The 21,381-nt window shown below is 57.0% G+C and overlaps 1 protein-coding gene across 9 annotated transcripts in view; it reads left to right on the forward strand.

The window, feature by feature from the left end:
* KCNAB2 (potassium voltage-gated channel subfamily A regulatory beta subunit 2) overlaps nt 1–21,381 on the forward strand; it is an 80,407-nt gene that overhangs the window by 41,836 nt on the left and 17,190 nt on the right. For 7 of the 9 annotated variants that reach the window (XM_066374885.1, XM_066374889.1, XM_066374890.1 and 4 more), the window contains 3 exons: nt 13,114–13,157; nt 13,764–13,801; nt 20,145–20,224. In XM_066374885.1, the coding sequence (XP_066230982.1) occupies nt 13,114–13,157; nt 13,764–13,801; nt 20,145–20,224 (162 nt within the window). Of the gene's footprint in view, nt 1–7,646; nt 8,154–13,113; nt 13,158–13,763; nt 13,802–20,144; nt 20,225–21,381 lie in introns of those variants that run through there. The other 2 variants (XM_066374883.1, XM_066374884.1) reach the window with 1 other exon arrangement.

Below are 21,381 nucleotides of genomic sequence, written 5' to 3' on the forward strand. Positions count from 1 at the left end.
CCCCCCTCCTTCCTCTCTGTCTCTCTCTTCCCCTCCCGCAGCCAAGGCTCCATTGGAGCAGGGATGGCCCGGGCGCTGGGGATGGCTCCTTGGCCTCTGCCCCAGGCGCTAGAGTGGCTCTGGTCGCGGCAGAGTGACGCCCCAGAGGGGCAGAGCATCGCCCCCTGGTGGGCAGAGCGTCGCCCCCTGGTGGGCGTGCCGGGTGGATCCCGGTCAGGCGCATGCGGGAGTCTGTCTGACTGTCTCTCCCCGTTTCCAGCTTCAGAAAAATACAAAAAAAGAAAAAAGAAAAAAAAAAGGGGGGGGGGGAATTGTGCAGAAGGGATAGACATGCTTTTCATTTGTCTTCTTGATGCGTCATTGGAACGAAGTAATTGTTAGGGGTTGATGGCTCCCAGATTAGTGGAAAAGCTTAATGCATCATGTCAGACGACAGATCCACCCAGGGCGGGTCCATAAGTTGGGCGGTCCTCATTGGGAGTGGTTTTCAACAGGTGGTTGTTTGGTTGCTGCAACTATGCAGCTACACCTGTAGCTGTCGTGACAAAGGCTATGGAGTAAATTCCCCTTGTTCTTCGAATGACAGGCTTGTAGAACTATTGGGAGTTTCACAAGGACATCCTGTTTAACACTCTCATCTTTGAAATCAGCACCTGGGACAGCACTCCAGCTGCCCGCTTGCTCCTCTGAAGGCCTCAGAGACAGCTGCCCAAGGCTCCCCCCAACCAGCTTGCCTTTGCATTCCTAAATGTCAGCCAGAGGGGACCTGCGCCCCACCTCCACTCCACCCCTACCCCCACCCCCGCCCCAGACCAGGTCTGTGTACCATTGCCAGATGTAGCAAATAAGAATATGGGATGCCCAATTACACTTGAATTTCAAAGAAACACCTTTTTTTTTTTAAGTAAGAAGCATGTCCCATGGGATATACCACTCACAAAAACTAGGAAATATTTAAAAATGAATATGAAGCTATAAAGTATCTCCTAATTTTTGTGAGCAGTATATTTGGAACATACTTATACTAAAAAGCTATTCGTGGTGTAGGTGACGTTCAGATCTCACTGGGTGTCCCGGATTAGCTGTCTGGCTCCCACCTCACACAGGCCAGGGGTTGTCGGGCTGGCCACTGGAGGGCAGGGCAGGGGCCAGCCCTGGCGCGGTAACATTTTCTCCGACCGACCTTGTGTTTGGGCCTTTAGCTCATCGTTTAAACACGTGGTTGTGATTTAAAGGAACAGGACAGTTCTGCAGTAAATCCATTAGATGGCAGAATTCTGAAGGCTCTGTATTATCAGCCCAGCTGTGAGGGGAGGAACACAGGTCAGCTAATGAGGCCTCAGGGAGATTTCTCAAGAGAGAAGTGAGACCACATTATTTTCTGCTTTGGGCTAGTCGTTGGTGCTTTTCATTCAGTAAATGCGTATTGAGGAAGGGTCTCCTTGGCTCCAGGCCACCAGCTGAAGCCACATGAATGCCCCCATTGGGGGAGGCAGAGAAAAAGCCAGTCACACCTAAGCAGTAGGGGAGGCCAGGGACAGTGGACATCGCAGCCTCTGAAGGGACATTTAGAGATGTGGGGAAGAACTTTCCGGGCCAAGGGACAGGGCACGATGGAGGAGAGGAGAGAAAGCCTGGAGGCTAGGCCACAAGGAGGGAGACAAGAGCAGTAGAGATCAGGCCGGTTGGCCGGAGCTTGTCCTGCACCCCCGGGAAGACCCCAGCTCCCTCCCCCGTGGATGTGACCTGTGATCGAGGGAGCGCTGGAGTAAATCATGTCTCCCAAAGCACAGTCTACCCAGAACCTCAGAATGTGACCTTATCTGGAAACAGGGTCATTGCAGATGTAATTAGGTAAGACAGAGTGGGCTTAATATTGGAGAAGGGTGGGCTCTGAAGCCCAAAGATTGGTGTCCGTAGAAAGCCATGTGGGGACACACAGGGAAGAGGCCATGTGATGGTGGAGGCAGAGACTGGGGTGATGTGATCATGACCTCAAGCTAGGGAGCACCTGGGCCATCAGATGCTGGGAGAGGCAGGTAGGAGCCTCCCCTCAAGTCCTCAGAGAGAATTCAGCCCTGCGACACCCTTATCTCCTCTGACTTCTGGTCTCCAGCGCTGGGAGAGAATCCATTTCTATTGTTGGAAGGCCCCCCCTCCCTTCCCCAGTTTGTGGGACTTTGTTATAGAAGCCTCAAGAAACCAACATGGGGAAAGGGACAGGGACAAATCTCCTATTAGCCTGACACCCCAAGGAACATCTGCCACACCTGGAACGGGCTGAACTCACTGTGAGGTCGACATACCCTGGGGAACTAGCCGCAGAGGCACAGAGGTGACAAGGACACCGCCTGGCCTTTAGCACTAGACAGACCGGATGTCATCCCACCTGGGGGCCCTCTCTCTCTTTCCGAGGCAGTTCATCTTGCAGCAGCCAGGCAGTTATTGGGAAACGGGGCCTTCCCGACTAATGCCACCAGTGATTAAAGATCCAAGATAAATGCCGTTCCGCACTTACGGGTCCCCCTCTGCCGCTGGGCCAGGACTTGGTTAAACTGGTTAACGTAAGAAAATAACTCCTTTAGATCAGCGCCGCTCAGCCAAGGTGTCTCATCAGCTGAACAGAGCCCTGCAGCCTGGGAAGCTCTTGTGTTAACAGCCCCCGTGGTGACAGGCCCCAGCTCTGGCTGTTTAAAATAAATGCACTTGATTTTTAAATCCTCACAGTCCCTGGGTATGCTGCCCTTCCGGGTGCCCACCCGGCTTTAGTGACAGAGGGCCCAGAGATGTGGCCTCAGACGGAGTGGCAGTTGCAGCCACGGGAGGCTGGAGTCTGTGACCCCGGCCCAGGTGGCGCTGGCGGGTACCAGACCTTGGCTCGTTGTGTCCCTCCTCTGCTCCCCCCTGGCACCGGGAATGAGCCCAAACTGCCCACAAGGCCCTGCATGGCCCACGCACGCCTCCGATTTCAGTGTGGACCCCTCTCCTTCCCACTCAGGATGCTCGCAAGTGCCGAGCTCATTCCATCCTCGGAGCCCTTGCACATTCTGTTCCCTGTGCGTGGAGGACGCATACCCCAGATTTCTGCACAGCTGGCTTCATGCCCGTCATCGGTACCCGAGTCCTCGAAGAGACTCTCCCAGCCACCCTGTCCAAATAAATGCCTTAAGGGAGTCATTCTGCGTCCACCATCCTGACTCATGGTCATCACCACTCCTCCCACTATCTCTCCCATCTTGTTTTTGCCCCTCTGCACCCCACTGAGAGCAGGACCTTTGTCTGTTCCCAGCACCTAGAACATTCCAAACCTCTGTAAGTACCGGCTGATGGTGTTGAGTAGTCTGGGTATAACTCAGTTTCCCAGAATATTTCCCCGTGAGATGTGTCTCCTTCCTGGTGCTTCCGCAACAGTAGGACTGGAAGCTGCTTCTGAGCCCCTCCCACAGCCCACAGGGAGAGGGCGGGGTGCCCTGGCCAGGGAGCCCTGGCCGTGCGCTTCCGGCAGGGCAAGGAGGCCTGCGTGGACTCCTCCAGCGAGCCAGGAAGTCCAAGGGACGGTACCTGATTTCTGTTCAAGTCCACTGATCAGACTCTACTGAGTTGTTCGATCATGCACAGGGACTCAGTCATGGAGGGCTTCCTGGAGGAGCTGGAAACCCGAATATGCCTTAGAGGACACAGTGGCAGGAGGAGAGGCGGGAGAGAAAGAGCAGAGGCTAGGCTGGTGGGCCAGTCTAGGGAGCCACGCGGTGATGAGTGCCCTGGAGAAAGGTCCCAGACAAGTGTCCTGGGCAAACCGTGCTCCACTCACCACAGTCAGCGCTGCCTAACTGGTATGGGGGCAGCGCCAGCCCCTGCACCCCTGTGAGCACAGCCACTCGTCCTTGCTCTGAGAGTTGTTGCCGCAGTCTGTGTAGGGAGGGTGTTCGCCCCCGCCTACCGTGAACCTGTCCCCATCTTGGGGGATGAACCATGCTGGGCCCAGCTTTCCTGTCTCTGGGGCAGTCCGGGGCTGTGGGGTCCAGGCAGCTGAGCCAGACACTTCTGTTCCCAGTGGCTCTCTGTGGGGGTGTTCTGTGCACACAGAGCAGAGCTTATAATCAGGGTGGCCGCGCCTCTGATTAATCACAGCAGGAACAGCTGCTATGTTTTAACAAGAATGGGTACCAGAGAGGCAGGAAGAGAACCTAGAAATCAGCTAGGGGTCAAAATCAACCATCTATGCTCAATGCTTCGGCCCAAAGCCCATTTCAAGTCAGGTAGGACTCACCCTCCCTTGTACCAAAACACGTTTGGAAGGAGAAACCCCTTGGGGGGTGGCGTTTAAACTGACAAGTTCAGGTCAAGGTTTTAAGCTTCTGCTTTCCATTCTCGTTCATTCTTGTGAGATTCTAAGAATTTAAGGAGTCATGAGCCCTGTTTTGGGCAAGTGGAAAGTGACCAGCCCTGGCCAGCCTTTCCAAACTCACCTGCCCACCTTCTCTGCGTGGCAGTCCTGTGCTGGGTGCAGCGTGTTCGTCCTGGGTGCCCCAGGAGAGTCCCGAGGTCAGATACTCATCCCCACTGTCCCCATGACAAGTTTCAGTGGCCTGGGGTTCTAGCCCGGGGCCCTGAGGAGAGAGTCTTGACTCCTGCCGATGTCAGGGTGAGGGGGCTGCCTCTTGCTGCAGAGACCAGCACATGGCTCCCCGCCCCCTGCTGTCACCGGGGAGAGTGTGGGCGGCGGCACTTGAGGAAGGGAGACATCACTGGTACTTGGGGGGCAGTTGAGGGGGAGCTGGCTTCACACCACAGGTGCTGTCTGAGCTGATGTCAACATGTGATGTGTTCAAAGGTAGGGAAACCGGAAGGGCGCTCTCACAGGGAACAGTACGTGTGAAGGCCAGGAGGCTTTTGGATAACTGATTTTACTTTTTTTTTTTTTTTTGATACCAGCCTTCTTGAGCTATAATTTACATACCATATGCACAGTGAACATGTACAATTCAGTGGTTTTAGTAAAGTCATAGAGCTGTGCAGAAATGACTACAATCCATTTTAGAACATTTTCATCACCACCACCCCTAAAAAACACCCTGTATCCACATTAGCAGTCACGCCCCAATATCCCCTCCCCCAGCCCCTGGCGACCACAAATCCACTGTCCGTCTCTGTGGATTTGCGTATTCTGGACACTGCACGTAGATGAAGTCATTCGTGTGGCCTCTCCCGTCTCATGGTCTTCTCCAGGTGCTTCCCCACTGTGGCACCTGTCGGGACCTCACTCCTCTGCGCAGTGGAATAGCATTCCATTGTGTGGATGGACCTCGTTTCGGGACCCGCCGATCACCTGATGGACACGTGGGTAGCTTCCGCTTTTGGGCTGTCGCGAGTAATGCTGCTGTGGGCATTACTTGTGTTCGAGTTTGTGTGTGGGCGTCTGCCTCCAGGTCTCTGGGCGCACCGCTAGGAGTGGAATTGCTGGGTCACATGGTGACACAGGTGACGTGTTGCACACTGTGGTGCCTAAGTCTTTGTGGGGCTCACTGAGGTCGGTGCTCCTTAGAGCACACCACTGAGAAATAGGAAGTCCCGGCCCTGTGGGATCCGATTGTTTGCCAGAGCACAGAAGTGTCTAAGGAAGGGTGAAGCGTGAGATGCAGCATCCCCTGGGACAGGTGTATATAGCCACTCTCAAAGCTCTTGATAACAATACAGTGTCCCAGGCTCAACACCAGAACCACTGATTCAGTAGGTCTGGTGAGACCGAGGAATCTGCATTTGTAACCAGCTCCCCCTAGTGCTCTGGTCAGGTGCTAGGCAGCCCTAGCAGGAACGATGTGTACCATGAGCCCTGGGAAGGGCCAGAGGCAGAGTCTTTGCCACCTGCAGCCCCCTCAGCAGGCCTGTGGGCTCCCTGGGGACCAGGATGTGTTGTCCTCAAAGCAGGATCTGGTGAGGGGGTCAGCGCTGCAAGCAGCCACCCACCTTCCCATCCCCCACCACCTGAGGGGCTCACCTGGACAGGTGGACGAGAAAAGCGGACTTGAGCCTGTGGGTCCAGGGAGCCCCGTTGGCCTCTATAGATGGCATCTGTGACCAGCCAGGGCCCACTGGCAAAAGGCACCAGCTCTGCTCTCCCAGACCCTCTGTCCCCAGGTGTGTCGGGGTCCCACTCTCAGGGAGTGTCTCCTGCGGCCAAGTCAGGACCCCTGAGTGGGGTCCACTTACTGGCGGGAAGTGGCGAAGGGATCTCACATGTGGGCCCCCACTGACTCCCGCCTCCAGGGAGCCACTCCTCTCTGCAGGGGGGCCATGGAGGGCACACCCTCTGAACACTTCTCGAGGACCAGACCCCGAGTGAGCGCTTTGCAGACGAGCCCCGACCGTGCCTTGGTGGTCTGCACTGGACCCTGAGAGCACTGAGGCTTGGGGAGGAAGTGCCCCCTGCTGCCCGGCTCAGGAGCAGAGAGCCCAGGACCGAACAAGGTTTCGTAGTTGACCTCTATGTACAAAAGGCAGGCCTGGAGCCGAGAGCAAGTGCAGCCACCGTCACCACAAACATCTCTGGGTGGGTTCTTCTCTGCGTCCTGTTGGAGCAGAGGGTGGACAGCTGGCAGGGGTGGAAGGGCCCTGGAGGTCCAAGCTAGGAGGGACAGAATTGCTCCTCTAGCCACCTCCCTCATTTTGTCATTGGAGTCGAGGAGTCCCAGAGTGGGCAGGAAGTCCACTGGAATCACACAGCGAATTAACAGCAGAGCCTGAGCTGGACCCCTGACTACCTGCCTCCTGTCCAGTGGTCTTTCTCAGCGCTCCCCCTCCCCAAAGGACAGGAACCGACCCAAAAGTCAGCTTTGGCAAGAGCCCACCCCAAAGGATGTGCGTGTCATGCTGGGGGTCAGAGGGCAAAGCCTTTCCTGCCAGTGGGGACATCGCTTTGGGTTTCAGGAAACCCCATGAGCCATGAGTGTGGGAAAGGAGGATGGAATGGGGATGGGGGTCTTCATTCATTCATTCATTCATTTATTAGCTCAGTCATTTGTTCCACAAGGATTTCTTGGGCACCTGCTGGGACCTGAGGTCTGAGAAGTGCTGGAACTTCTGAGGTCTCTGGGTTTCTTTCCTCGGGTCATCTGTGTCTTTATCATCTAGACAGAGTGGTTTTTTCTCCTCATTTCTGGTGCCAAGCCCCACGGGCAGATGGAGCCCGCCTGGGCGCCGCCTGCGAGCTGCGCTGTCCACTGGCTCAGAGCCTGCATCTCCCGGTCCTGGTGAGTGGCCGTCAGCCCGGTGCAACCAGTGCCACCCTCGGGGCCCGGCCAGGGCAGCAGCTAGTGCACGCAGCCTCGTTAATAATGGATCACCGGGCGCATTGCTGAGCCTCTCACCGGTCACCTAATTGACTTGGTGGGAGTCCCAACGGCCCCCTAGTGTGCAGCCCTGGGAGTTAAACCCCAGGCTCTCTCCGAGAGACTCTGGGAAGCCTGGAGAAGCAGCTGCTCCCGGAAAGGCCCGGGCTGCCGCCCCAGGAGAGCGGTCCCAGCTCAGCCCCGGGCCCCAGAGCGGCCCTCCCTTCCCCTTCCCCCGTCAGAGGCCACGGTGTTGCTCATTGGTCAGGAGTAGCGGGCAGCCCAGCCCCGCTGGACACTGCTGGGGACCAGGCAGCAGAGAGCCAGACCAGGGTGGGGACAGAGGAGGGACCCCAGACACGAGGAAGAGGTGAGAGGGGGCAGAAAGTGGCACCCCCACCCGGCTGCCTGCCGAGGTCTCTCCGACGAGGTCTTCTCCAGCACGTTGCTGGAAATTTGATTCCCTCGCCCCTGGAGGCTGCACAGGCTCTTTCTCCCTCGTCCTCATCCTTGTTGGAAACCTTTGTGGCACCGAGTCTCACCGGGCAGAGGCAGACGACTTGGGAGCCCGGATGGAGGGCGGGTGAGGCCTGGAGCTGAGCACGAACTCAGCATGCAGGTGTCCTTCGTGTGCTCGGAGCATGGCCTCAAGGGCCGGGGTCCCGACGACAGGCTGGGCCGGCCAGCCGCCAGCAGCCCCAGCCTGGGAACCCGTGGCCGCTTCCGCGCTGTGGCCATGGTGGCCCGGAGCCTGGGACAGCTGTCGGCGCAGGGCCACCGGAGCACCGGTGACGCCAGCATGAAACCGCCGGGGATGGCATACAGGTAGGAGGCTTAGAGGGCTTGGCTGGGCAGGGGCCGCCCTCCCCCACTCCATCTGGGAGAGCTGGTGGAAGCTGCACACCCCTTCAGATTCGGGCTGTTTCCGAGCCCAGAGGCCAGGAGGGGCTTCCTCCAGCCTTGGCAGGCAGGATGAGAAATCAGTTCGAGGCTCGGGCCAGCCCTGGTTCCCTCATGGCTGCAGGGAGAGAGGGAAGGTGCATGACAGCGTCTCTTCCTTCTGCTCGTTTGTTTCTGTTCGGGGTGGGAGGGTCACAATAGCCAAGCCCCCCAGCGTCGGACCCTGTGACACTTTGTCTCCCCAGGCACTGACCACAGGCCCCCAGAAACTGTCCAGAGGGTGGTCCGATGTCCCTGCAGCTCAGCCACGGTGATAGGCATTGGTCTGAGAGTCAGAGACTACCGGGTGAACCAGGGAATGGAGTTCATCTTGCCTCCCCGGCCTGAGCCAGACCCCAGGCCCAAGTTCCCCCACAGGCGGGACGGTCCCTCTGCTTGGCTCAGGGCTCCAGGTTCTCTCGTGTGTCTAGTATATGGAGAAGGTTGGGGGGGGGGGGGCAGAGACCTTCCTGCCCTCCCTTGCATCCCCACCAGGGCCCAGCCCAGATGCTCAGTGGATTCACCCAGGTGGAAAAGGAGGGTCCAGCTTTGTACAAAGAGCCCCTGGGGGCACAGGATCATGGGGCACCGTGCTGGGGGTCTGTCCTTTCTCAGTCCCCAGGAGTCTTTCTCTGCCTAGAGCCCGTATTTCTTCAAGAACAATGTTCCTGGGGAAAGAGGAGTTCATACAACCAGCCACCTGCGTAATCTGGAGAAGCCGGGCAGTCTCTGGCCCCTAGGTTTTGCAGGAAAGTGTCTCTCGTTCTGTCTGTGATTCAGAGAGTCCCATGGGCCACCATCGCCAGAAATTCGAGTTGGATTTCAGGAGAACGTGTGCGTTGTTAGCGGCTAGGGGTGGCAACTCGACAGTGAGAGGACCGATCCTGCCAACACTAACAACCCACGCACATAGATTAAACCTCCACAAAACCAATGCGACCCTCAGAGTTGGATCTCGTGTGAAGGAACCACTTCACAAGCCCGTGCCCCCTCGAGATGAATTCGGCCATAACTGAGTCCTTGGCCATCTGTGCCCATTCCTCCTCCTTCCCGGGGCCCTTGGGGGAGGGGAGGTCTGACGTTCCGTAAGGACTCTCTGGGGTAAAAGGCTTCTGTTTAATCCTCTGAGCTCAGTGAGGATGATCCTGACCAGAATTCTCTATTCCAGGGGCCTCTGGGGGCTCATGTCTCCTGTCAACTGGGGATCAAAAGCAAGGAGTAAACAATATACTTTTTCTACTTTGATACCTGTTACCTGCTGCGATTTTTGAGTCAGTCCTAGTATTCTCAAAGGAGCTTATTATGCCAGTGAGGCCATTTCTAAAAATATAAAGTGCTATGTCAATGAAAAAAAAATGGCTGTTAATGTGATTTCCCTCCCGAGATCCTAAGATCCATTAAGGAGTAGATCTCAAAGAGCCTGAGCACTCAAGATGGCCATGTGTGCACACGTGTGTGCATCCATGGGCCCGCGTGTGCATGCATGGCCCATGCTGGAGGCAGGAGGGCGAGAGAGACAGTCAATGGAGAGAGATGCTCATTGGGCCGGAGGATTGCAGTCAGAGGTCATGGGTTCAGATCCCAGCCCCGACACTTCCTAACTGCGGGACCCCATCTGTCCTTAACATGTGGCTGGGCCAGGCGGGCTTCCGTTGGAGTGCAGGAGGTGGGGTGGGTTCATCCCGTTTCATAGCAGCTGAAACGGAAGTCAGAATTCAAACCACGGGGAGCCTCTGCTGGGCACAGGTACCTGCCTCACAGGGAATTGGCCCGCGGAGTTCCTTCCGGCCTCACAGCCAGCTGTCCCATGGGGCTGCTCCGTCATGATTGACCTAGGGCCACAGCCAGGGTGACCGTGGGGCCACAGGTTGCCTGATGGCCACCTGCCCCACCCTGACCATTCGGGAAGCTGGCCCTTCCCAGTGGCGTGATCCAGGACCAGGCCTCAGCCACACCTGTCAGTGTTAAGAGAACTAAAGGTGTGTAGCCCGCACCAGGTACCCTATTCTTGCCAGACGGCCCAGGAGGCACTCAGTGCAAAGAGAGCAGGGGGTCAAGCGCATGAATACGGAAGAGGCCGGCGTTAGATCCGGCCTGCAGCCGGGCCAGTTCTGCTCACCCACACCACCCCAGTCACACCTTTGGGACCCTGTCCCTGCCAGGCGACCAGGAAACCAAGGCCCGGCCTCGGGGAGCCTGGAGTCTGAGAGAAGCAGACTCGTTAACAGGTTGTCACCCCTCATTGACTGGGAAACGTTCTGGTCACGTCTTCATCCGACCAGCTCATCAAAGCCGTGTTGCTTCCCATCTCCTGATCAGAATGTGGTCCTCTGCCCAGATGGCTGACGGCAAAGACCCTGAGCTTTTTTAAAGAGACTGTGTAACTGCCCCCAAGTCCAAGGTGCTGTGTTTAGGGACACAGGGCGTCCGGTGACAGGTCTCAGTGCTTTTCTTTGCAAAGGTTCAACCCGAAAGTCCTCATTAGCGTTTTTTCCGGACCACAGGAGAGACATGAGCCAAATTAATGAAGACTAACATTTTGGTTTAGAGGTTTAGCCAGCTGTCTTATCACCGTGTCACATTTTAATTAGGGGAGGGAAGTCTGCGGAAATGACTCGCTTTTTGAAAGTTTTGGAGAGGCGGCACGTTTCACCGGCCTTGGTCCCCACTGGGGAGCAGGCGGTGATTTGTTGAGAGCCCCTCCCCCACTGAGCAGCAGATGTATAAAGTTTTTAGCCCAGAGACAGCCTGTCCTTTCTCATTTCTTCTCCCGAGGCCTGGCAGCGGATGGCAGAACCAATACCATCATTTTAACGGGGAAGCGACTTTGAGCAGGGTAATTGCGGCATATCACGCAGTGTCCTAGTTTTTGCCAAGTTATTCCTGTGGGCGGTGAGGAGGCAGCTGGAGAGCCTCACGCGCCCGGGGTCCCACCCCGGGTGCAGGAGGGAACTCGGCCGTCTGGTGGGCGGGTGAGAGGCCGCGCTGCCTTCAGCCACCGGGTGAAGTGTCCTCACCTGTCTGTGGCTAAAGCCGCTCGCCCCCTGAATACGTAGCACGTCCTGCCTCTTGGTCCTCCTCCAGCACCTGAATTTATCTCAACCAGGTGCCCGGGGCTCTGAACACCTGGGCACTGCAGACAAGGTTCTAGGGGTTTTCGTGCCTGTGCACATATCCAGGAAGAGGGCTTTCTCGAAGGGCTCTGTCACCCCAGAACTGTTGAGAATCACTCATTGGAATCTTCGTTCCTTTTCACTCTGGTAGCAGACCGCTTAGGAGCGAGGCTGTAACTTCTTTGTCATCATAGGGACTTCCTAGCCAGCGTGTGAAAAATGACTCCAATGCTAAAAATGCCCAGCCTGGTGCAAGGGTGTCAGTGGTGGGGTTGATCCTTTCTGTCCAGCAGTCACGCACACGGGTTGTCTCGGGTGGGAACACCTCACCGAGGCTGAGACACCATGAGAGGCTTTCCTGGACGTATGGGGGAGAGGCAAGGGGAGGCTTCTCTTCCCTTCCTAACACCGGAGTAGTGCAAGCCTGTTTGATCTGCCTGTCGTTTTTACGTATAAAGAAAAAGGCTTTCGCCCGGCACCCTGTGCTGTCTCTCTTGGAAATGACAGGTACAGAGTCAACGTCCTGGGCCCCTGGGCCCCGGCAAAGGGCTGTCTTGTGCCACCCTCACGGCAGCCTCGTGAGAGCAGCGGCCAACACTGTGAGCCCATCCTGCAGAGAAGGACACCGAGGCCACAGGCCCAGCGGCACTCAGCCCGGAAGGTCAAACCCAGGATTTGAGCTCTGGCTTCAGAGCCTCTGCCTGATCTGCTTGTCTCCCCAAAAGAGAAATCCTCATGAGGGAGAACCCCTACTCCTGTAGGAACAGTGGGCCAGCAGATGGGCCAGTTTTCATGGGAAATTTGACCAGAAAGCTGGGCCATTTCAAATGACCTTCAGTTTGGTGACATGTTAAACTTTTTAAACTGCTTACAAGTTTATGCGATCCACCCTTCCCCCACCACCACCGCCGCCAACGACTGCCTGCAGTACGGGTGGGGCCTTACTCTCGTGCCCACCACAGCCGTGTAGAGGGTCAGAGGGAGCCTGTATCAGGACAGACGGGCACCCCGATCCTCAGCAGGGCGTTCCTACCCTCCATGACCCCGTAGGTGACAGCCCTCAGCCAGTTCACGTGAGCCTTGGGATGTACCCCGTCTAGCGGGCACCTTGGAGGGCCCTTGACGGAACCCAGCCGCCCATGCAGCTATGTCTGCCGGGCCTGACTAGGGAGTATGCTGTCAGAGTATGCTGTCCTAGGTGGTCCTGGCTGGGGGGCAGTGGCTCACACAGGAACCAGCACCCACAATGGAGCTCCCTGCAGAGGGACAGGTCCCGGGGCCATGTGGCCCAGGACACAGGACTAACCTCTGAGCAGGAATGAAAACAACACAAAATCACAAACATGACCCTGAGCAAATGGAAAGAGGAAGTTCTGGCAAGAGGACGCCCTCAGCCTGGAGCACCGGCATGAGTCAGTCTCATTTCAGCTGGGAAACAAGACACGTCGGTTCCGTTATGCTCTCTGAGGTGGCCCTGCCCGGGCTCCAGCATGGTCACAGCAGGGCCTGTCCCAGCACCATGGCTGAGCCCTGGTGTGTGTGTGTGTGCATGCGGTGCGGGGAGACCATTGGCCCTTTCCCCCTGGGGACAGGCGAGCAGCAGGCCCCTCTTTGAAGGTCCCTTTGCCTTCAGAGCCTCCAGACAGCCCAGGCTGGGGGTGGGGGGCTCACGGAGCTGGCAATGGAATGGTGGGGGCCCGCCACTGAGAAGTCACACAGTGTTTGTTTTTCAGGAACCTGGGCAAGTCGGGCCTGCGGGTCTCCTGCCTGGGGCTCGGTGAGTGTGGGGCCCTGGTCCAGAGCCACACAGGGAAGCAGGGGCAGTGGGAGACCTGGAGGAGGCTGCACCCAGAGCCAGGATGGGCACCTGTCTGTTACCATGGTAACAGGAGGGGGTGCCTAGGAGAAGGAGGGGGATGGAGGTGAAGCCTTTTTCTTCTTTCCCAAGATGTGACCTCTCTTCCTGGGTCACACTGTTCCTATGCACACACACACACACACACACACACACACACACACACACCGTCCAGCAAGAGCAAGGACCTGCCCGCTCCCAGGGAGACGCCCCTATCTGCTCCTGGCAGCCTGTCCCTGCACAGGAGTCATTTGGCTTAAGCCCCAACGAGCATCTCAAAGCCCTACAGCCAGCTGCCTGCTCTGGGCACTTCCTGTCCCCTCGGTTTGGTGACCCTAAGAGAGAGACTTGCCCTGAAGGCCAAGCGTCCACACATGCCAAGGACACACTCGCCACAGAGCGGAGTGGCGTGGAGGCCTGTGGCGTCCCCCTGGGCCCCGCAGCCTGAGGTCCCAGCACCCCCGGGAATGGGGGAATCAGGCTCCGTGGGGAGGTTTCTCTAACTTGAGCTTGTGTGTCTTCTCCCAGGGACATGGGTGACCTTCGGAGGCCAGATCACCGATGAGGTAAGATGGGGCTCCCTCATTCCCCCAAGCCCCAGAGAAGGTGCCCGCCCCCTTGACAGGCACGTAGTAAAGCTTGTTAAATGCACCCGCAACGCTGCTCCCAGCGGTCACTAGGACCTCCCTCTCTCTGCAGTGTGCCCTCACCCTGCCCTGCACTGCTGGGGCAGGCAGGCTCAGCCACAGCCTGGGCACCACACCTCGCAGCCCAGCCCGGTGCCTTGGGGCTTCAGCCAGTCCCTCAAAGTCCCAGAGACTCAGGCTCCTCATCAGCAGAGTGCCAGGGAAATTCAGGGAGTGCAGCCGTTCCGGGTTGCAAAGCCAGTTGTGGTTTCTGAGCCACTCCCGCAGAGGAGGCCGGTGTGAACCTGAAACTTCAGTGCCTGTCCGCTGAGGTCACTGAGCGTGCAGGCGCTACTAGTCCTGCTGCACGCTCAAGACCGGGCAGATGCCGTTCCACCTGGTCCCAGCGCCCAGTTCCCAGAGCTGTCGCCAGTCCTGTGCCCTGCACGCAAACACGCCTGCTGGGACTTCCGATTTCACAGCTGGAATGCTGCATGGCCCTGCGTCCCTGGGTCCGGTCCTGGAGGGGCCAGCAGTTCCCCGGCGGTGGCTGTGCCCTTCGGGACAGTGAGCGGATGTCTAGGAAAGGAGAGCTCTGGCCACCTGCTCAGGGAGCCATCTTCCCATCCGCCCTACTTACCATTGGAAAGGTTGCGTTTAAAAATTAATACGTGACTTCATCGGAGAGCTTGTCAGCTGTGATCGCCGGGTTAGTTTTCATAGGAAAAGCTTTGCTTCCGTTAAAATCTAGGTGCATTTAATTTGTGGGGTTTTTTGTCCCTTTTTCTTCTTGTTATGACAGCGGCAGGTTCGAGAACTCTTTGGTCTTGCATTGAGGATCTGGGTCTGGGTGGTCTCAGGGCGGAGGCAGGAATTTTAAGGCCCAGGGAGCTGTTTTCTCCAGCCACCAAATTGGTACTGAGCTCTGAGACGAGAAGGTGGAGCCCCAGAGCCCACGTGGCTCCCAAAAATAAGTCGTGTCTGCCTCACCTGTTTCCCTTCCGATGTGGTTACTAAATCCATAGAGTCTACTAAGGTCGTGAATTCTGGGAGGGTGGGACTTGGTTTCCACACGGTGTTTGCTGTCCTACCTGTGATGTCCCTGTGGGAAAGGTAGACATGGTGGGCGGCGACCATCCAACCAGGTGACTTTTTCACCAATAGATCACTGCCCTCGAAGAGTCATCAATGAATGATTGAGGGCAGCCCAGGCCACCTCTGCCTCCTCTCCATCAGGGACATAGTGACGTGTAGGACAGCACTGGAAGGCGTATCCAGAGGACACAACGCTGGGTGGATAGCGGGCACAGTAGATGAGAGATTCAGGATTCTAGAAGGTCCCAGCAGACAAAAATGATTGAGCACAGGAGCGAGCAGCATGCCCATGTGACATCTTCACCGTTCATGTCCAAAGGCATCCGTGAGTCAGGTGTGAGGGACCCACCTCGCCATGGTCAGAGCGGGAAGGCCTGGGCTGTAGTCTTCAGCTGGCTGCCTGCTGGGTCTGAGCCAGCGGGGTTGGTGCCCCAGGCAGCAGGGACCCTCGTGGGCTGCAGAGGAACAGGTGCGCTGGCCAACCCAGGGAGGCCATGGCCTACCGGGCATTCCAGAGGGGTGGCCCTGTCTGGAACTCCAGGTTCCTTGCTCAGCCCGTGTCTGAAGGAAGGCACATGCCCAGAAATCCAGAAGGAGCAGGATCCTGTTACTAGAGTTACCTCTCGTGTGCTGGACACCACACTTGGGCACCAGGGCGGGGCAGAACCGAGAAAACAGTAGGCTTTCTGTGGCAAACCAGTGTTCTGTGGCCGGACTCCACCAACGTCAGCAAACATCTGACCCTCGCCTTTTATTTTATTTTATTTTGACAGAAACAGAAAGAGGGACAGATAGGGGCAGACGGAAGGAAGAGAGATGAGAAGCATCAATTCTTTGTGTGGCTCCTTAGTTGTTCCTTGACTGCTTTCTCATGTGTGCCTTGATCAGGGGACTCCAGCAGAGCGAGTGACCCCTTGCTCAAGCCAGCGACCCTGGGCTTCAATCCAACAACCTCTGGGCTCAAGCCAGTGACCATGGGGTCCTGTCTATTATCCCATACTCAAGCTAGTGACCCCGTGCTCAAGTTGGTGAGCCTGCGCTCAAGCCAGCAGCAACCTCGAGGTTTTAAATCTGGGTCCTCAGCATCCCAGTCCGACGCTCTATCCACTGTGCCACCACCTGGTCAGGCCTAGTTTCTCCTTTTATATTAACTATATGAAGCGTAAAATTTGCCATTTCGGCCATGTTTATTGCGGTTAAAATACGCATAATATACAATTTACTTGTTAATTGCTTGTATGTGTAGGGTTTAATGGCATGGAGCACATTCTCTTTGCTAGGCCACCGTCCCCACTGGCCATTTCCAGAATTTTCCATCACCCCAGACAGAAGCCCCGTACCCAGTAAGCAGCAACGCCGCGGCCCCTGCCAACCTCTGACGCACTCCCTGGCTCCGTCAATGCCGCAGCCCATTTTTGCAATTCAAGTTTGCTTGGCAGGCAAGCCACTGGCCTACAGATTGTCTGCGGCTGCTTGACTCTGGCCCTTTACAGAAGAGGTTTGCCGTCCTTTGTCCTGTGAGGTCACAGCCGCTGTCGTCTGTGGGGCTGCCATCCCGGGCAGGGAGGCTCCCGTGGGCCGGACAGACGGGAGCTGGCCACAGAGGAAGCAGACAGTCAGTCCAGCTCAGGTCACGTGGCCAAGTCTCAGCACTGTCCTGGTCAGAGTCAGGTTTCCAGCCCCAGATTCACTGCCCCTTCTGTGACCTCACACCGCTGGCTCAGGGAGAAACCCGCCCCCCACGCCCCCTACCCCCACCCCAGAGCATGTGTTCACAGCAGCCTGAGCTAAGTAAGAGCTTGAACTTGACGTTGAGTACAGCATTCAGTCCTCTTTCAACCGGGGCAGGGGGTTTCCTCATTCGCTTTTCAAGAAAGAGGCTCCTTGGAGACTGAGCCGGTGTCCAAGGTCACACTGGGAGGGAGATGAACGGGGCACCTCCCCCCGGGCTCTGGCCTCCAGCTGTTGGCTCTGGGGTAACCGTACAGGGTACCCCTCAGGTGGTGGTGACAGGGAGGTGGCCCACATAACTCCTGAGGTTCCCTTTGCCTCCAGTTTCTGGGACTCTGACTTGGGAAATAATGGAACAGTCACAAAATAGAGGCTCCATTTCCTAAGGTCAGCCGGCTGCAGCCCCAGAGTGGAAGCCTGTGTAGGAGTCACGTTTTGGGCAGTGACTTGGGAAGGGCCCCCGAAAGAGCATGCGTGGAAAGCAGCAGCTACGGGGATCTACGTGAGAGAGCTGCAGTTCTGTAGGGAAGAAGCGTATGTTCACGTAGCAAACCCTGGCCGAGATTTAAAAAGAAAAAGGAAACAGCCCCAAAAAGCTCCACATTCCCTCATTCTCTTTCCTTCTGCCGTCGTCCCAGGCGCTGTCCTGGGTGTAGTTAGGGTCATGTCTGTCATTCTGTGCAAGGACAGGTGAGATGAGAAGGGTGTCCTCCGTGACAGCGTGCTGACCTCACCTGCTTGCCAAGCCTTGGGCCATTGCCAGTGGCAGCTTCCTCCTCCCTGGAGGGAGGCAGGCCTGTCCGTGTGGTCATGCTCTAGAGCAGGGGTCCCCAAACTTTTTACACAGGGGGCCAGTTCACTGTCCCTCAGACCATTGGAGGGCCGGACTAAAAAAAAAAAACTATGAACAAATTCCTATGCACACTGCACATATCTTATTTTAAAGTAAAAAAACAAAATGGGAACAAATACAATATTTAAAATAAAGAACAAGTAAATTTAAATCAACAAACTGACCAATATTTCAATGGGAACTATGCTCCTCTCACTGACCACCAGTGAAAGAGGTACCCTTCCAGAAGTGCGGCGGGGGCCGGATAAATGGCCTAAGGGGGCCGCATGTGGCCCGTGGGCCGTAGTTTGGGGACCCCTGCTCTAGAGTCTAGACTCTGTGTCCCCATCAGTGAGGAGGCCTCCCTGGGAGTGGGGGGCAGCAAGGGGGCGATCAGAGCGGCAGGTCTGGGAACCGCCCGAGCCAGCCAGCGGGTGCGGGGTCTCTGTTTGGCTCACGCCTGCTGAGCACCCGCCAGTGCCAGGGCCCTGACTTTGAGCTGCTCGCCCTCTGGAGAGGGGCACAGACAGCAAGCGCATCTGACCCTTGAGGGTTGAAGGTGCCATGAGGGTGTATCCGAGTCTGGTGGCTGCTGTCACCATTGACTGCCTACTGCACAGTTTAGATAGAACACCAGAAACTTACTCTCTCGCAGTCCGGAGCCCACAAGTCCCAAGTCAGCATCGCTGGACTGAAGGCAAGGTGAGGGCAGGCCTGTTCCCAGCAGAGGCTCTAGTGCAGGATCTCTCCCCACCTCCTGCAGCGCTGGTGGCCACCCTCGGCGTGGCTGCATCCCTCCAGCCTCCGTCCCTGTGGTCACACCTCTTCTTCTCTTCCTCTGGGTCACTCTCCCTTCACCTCCCTCTTATAAGGACCCCTGATGGTGGCATTTAAGAGCCACTCACCTCATCCGGGAGACTCTCCCCATCTCAACCCTGAATTTAATCACATCTGCAAGGACCCTTTTTCCTACCTAAAGTGACATTCACAGGTGCCAGCATTTCTGATGCTGACTGACCCTGATGGTCCGTGGCCCACACTTTGCCAAGCCAGGGTTTCATGGCGCAAAGGTAGAGAGCGTTGGGGGGGGTCTACCAAAAACACCCTCTGAGGGATGCTTAGCATAGACCGCGTGGGTGCCGTGGAGGCGGCAGGAGCAGTCGGACTCCGGACCCATTTGCAAGGGGGAGCTGGCAAGGTCGGCTGCAGGTGTCATGCAGGAGTCAGAGACAGATGCGTGAAGGAGGGCACCCAGGTATATGATCTGAACACAGGGCAGGCAAGGCCACAGGCGCAACAGGGACAGCAGGCTGCCTTCTTCGGCACAGACCGGGCACCCTGCGTGCCACGCCCCCTCCCCCACCCACTCTCCCCCTGCCCACCCGCCAAACTCCTACCCGCCTGTCAACGCCCAGCCCTGTAAACTCTGTCATGTGCTGCCACATGAATGAGCCTTGAGGGCATCATGCTAAGTGAAAGAAGCCTGTCACAGAAGGACAAATATGAAGCTGACTCCACTCGGGTGAGCTCCGTAGAGGAGTCCGATTCCCTGAGACAGAAGGTAGAAGGCTGGGGGCTGGGGGATGGGGGGTGAGTGTGAAGGGGGCAGGACTCTAGTTGGGGAAGGTGGGAACGTCCTAGAGACGGTGGTGGTGGTCATGGTTGCCCAACCATGTAAGTGTGCTTCATGCCGCTGAGCTGCACAGGTGCAATGGCCAAAATGATCATTTGTGTGTGTATTTTACCACTTTTAAGTTTTTTTAACTTTTTTTTTTTATAAAACGGAATATGTTCCATGGCATGTGCGCACATCACCCCAGCATCTCCCCCCATCTCCCCATGGCCTCTTCCCTGTGTGTGTCCTCTTACAGGGACGCCATTCATACTGGACTTAGGGTCCGCCCTGATGCATGGTGACCTCATCTTAATTTAACACATTGCATCTGCAAAGACCTCCTCTCGCATGTCTGGGTGGACATGCACCTGAAAGGGACACCGTTCAACCCAGTACAGGTGCAAAGCCCTGCCATGACCCAACAGACGGGGACGGGTCCCTGCTCAAAAGGAAGTCACAATCCAGAGCTGTTACTCTTTTCGTCTTCTTTTTTTTTTAAGCGGGGGGCGGGGGGGGGGGAGGACAAATAGGAATGGAGAAAGATAAGAAGCATCAGTTCTTCGTTTTGGCACCTTAGTTGTTCATTGATTGCTTTCTCATATGTACCTTGACCGGGGGGCTACAGCAGACCGAGTGACCCCTTGCTCAAGCCAGTGACTTTGGGCTTCAAGCCAGCAACCATGGGGTCATGTCTATGATCCCACACTCAAGCCAGTGACCCTGCGCTCAAACTGATGAGCCCATGTGCAAGCTGGCAACCTCGGGGCTCAAATCAGGGTCCTCTGCGCCCCAGTCTGACGCTCTATCCATTGTGCCACCACCTGGTCAGGCCATTTTGTCTTCTTTCTCTTCCCCTTTCTTCTCTCTGGGCCCGTTACTGAGCACTGCCTCCATGACCATCGTTCGGAAGGAGAGGACGAGGGGACCCCAGTGCATCCCGGGCCTCTGGGCACTCCCCCTGGGCTGGCAGGACAGTACCACCTGCGAGCAATCCCGGTTTCTCGTTTTAGATGGCAGAGCAGCTCATGACCTTGGCCTACGACAATGGCATCAACCTCTTTGATACTGCAGAAGTCTACGCAGCGGGCAAGTACGTGTCCCTTGTCGTGAGAACGAGAGAGGGGTGCTCTCATCCCAAGAGGGTTCACACACACGCATGCCTCCCCCACTCTACTGGCTTTTCTGAACTCCAGATGGCTCAGGGATGTGTTGTTTCCATGGAGCCGAAACCCTGGGCAGAACACTTGGACACTGGTCACTTGCTAAACTCCCCGTGCGTGCACACTCTCAAGATGACCTCGGTCCCTCTGGCGCGAGAGGTGCCATGCTGGGCGAGGTCGGAGAGATGAAGCTGTCATCCAGGGCCCCTGCCGTGCCCGTGCCGTGACCTGCAGCCGGCCCCGCACACCTGACATTTTCCCATCTTCGTGGCGCAGTTAGGGCTGCAGGGCATCGGGGCCTCTGGCGCTGGGGAGAGTAGGAGCTGGCGAGCCAAGCGCGGTAGGAAGCACTTCCCACCTTGGCAATGAACTTTCCTACTCAATTATGTAAAAGGCCCTCTTTAGCCAAGGCTGCTGGCTTCGGTTTTAAAGACTGGCTGTAATCAAATCATCCACTCTCCTGCATCGGGTTCCCAGAAGTCAGCTTTTGTCTGTGAAGTCATTTGTTGGCTCTCTTTGCCCCCTCCCTCCGGTCCCTCCTGCCTGGGGCGAGCCATGTTCCCAGCAGCTTGGGCCGGCTGCACCTGCCCCGCGCCGAGCTCTGGGTCATCGCCTGCCGCCTATAATGGGCCCCAAAGCAGCTGGGCCTCTGCTTAAGTCCTGGCCCAGGGTCTGAGGATCTGACATCCCTGGGGCCTCCACTGGCACCCTCAAATCTCCCCCAACCCTCCCCATCAGCAGCTCACTGACCCTCCTGACGCCACAACCCCTCCCAGCCCCTCCAGACTGGTGGCCGCTCCCCATCAAAGGGAAATAGCTTTTCAGACAGGTGAGCTGTGCTGAAGGGTCAGAGGCGGGGAAGCCCCACACGGGAGCCGTGCCTGCAGTCCCCACCCCATCCTGAGCGCCCTAGCCTGTTCTCTGTCCCGCACCTGTGGCGTGCTGCCCGAGGGGGCACGTGGGAGGCAGCCAGCCCTGTGCAGCCCCTATGCACGGGCCAGCGCACTGTGTGTCACTATCTTCACTCCCCTGGTGAGGGACACCCAGGGAGAGCATGCTGGGGACAGGCACCCTGGGTCCTGGGCAG

This window comes from Saccopteryx leptura, chromosome 3, assembly GCF_036850995.1.
Source record: "Saccopteryx leptura isolate mSacLep1 chromosome 3, mSacLep1_pri_phased_curated, whole genome shotgun sequence".
NCBI lineage: Eukaryota > Metazoa > Chordata > Mammalia > Chiroptera > Emballonuridae > Saccopteryx > Saccopteryx leptura.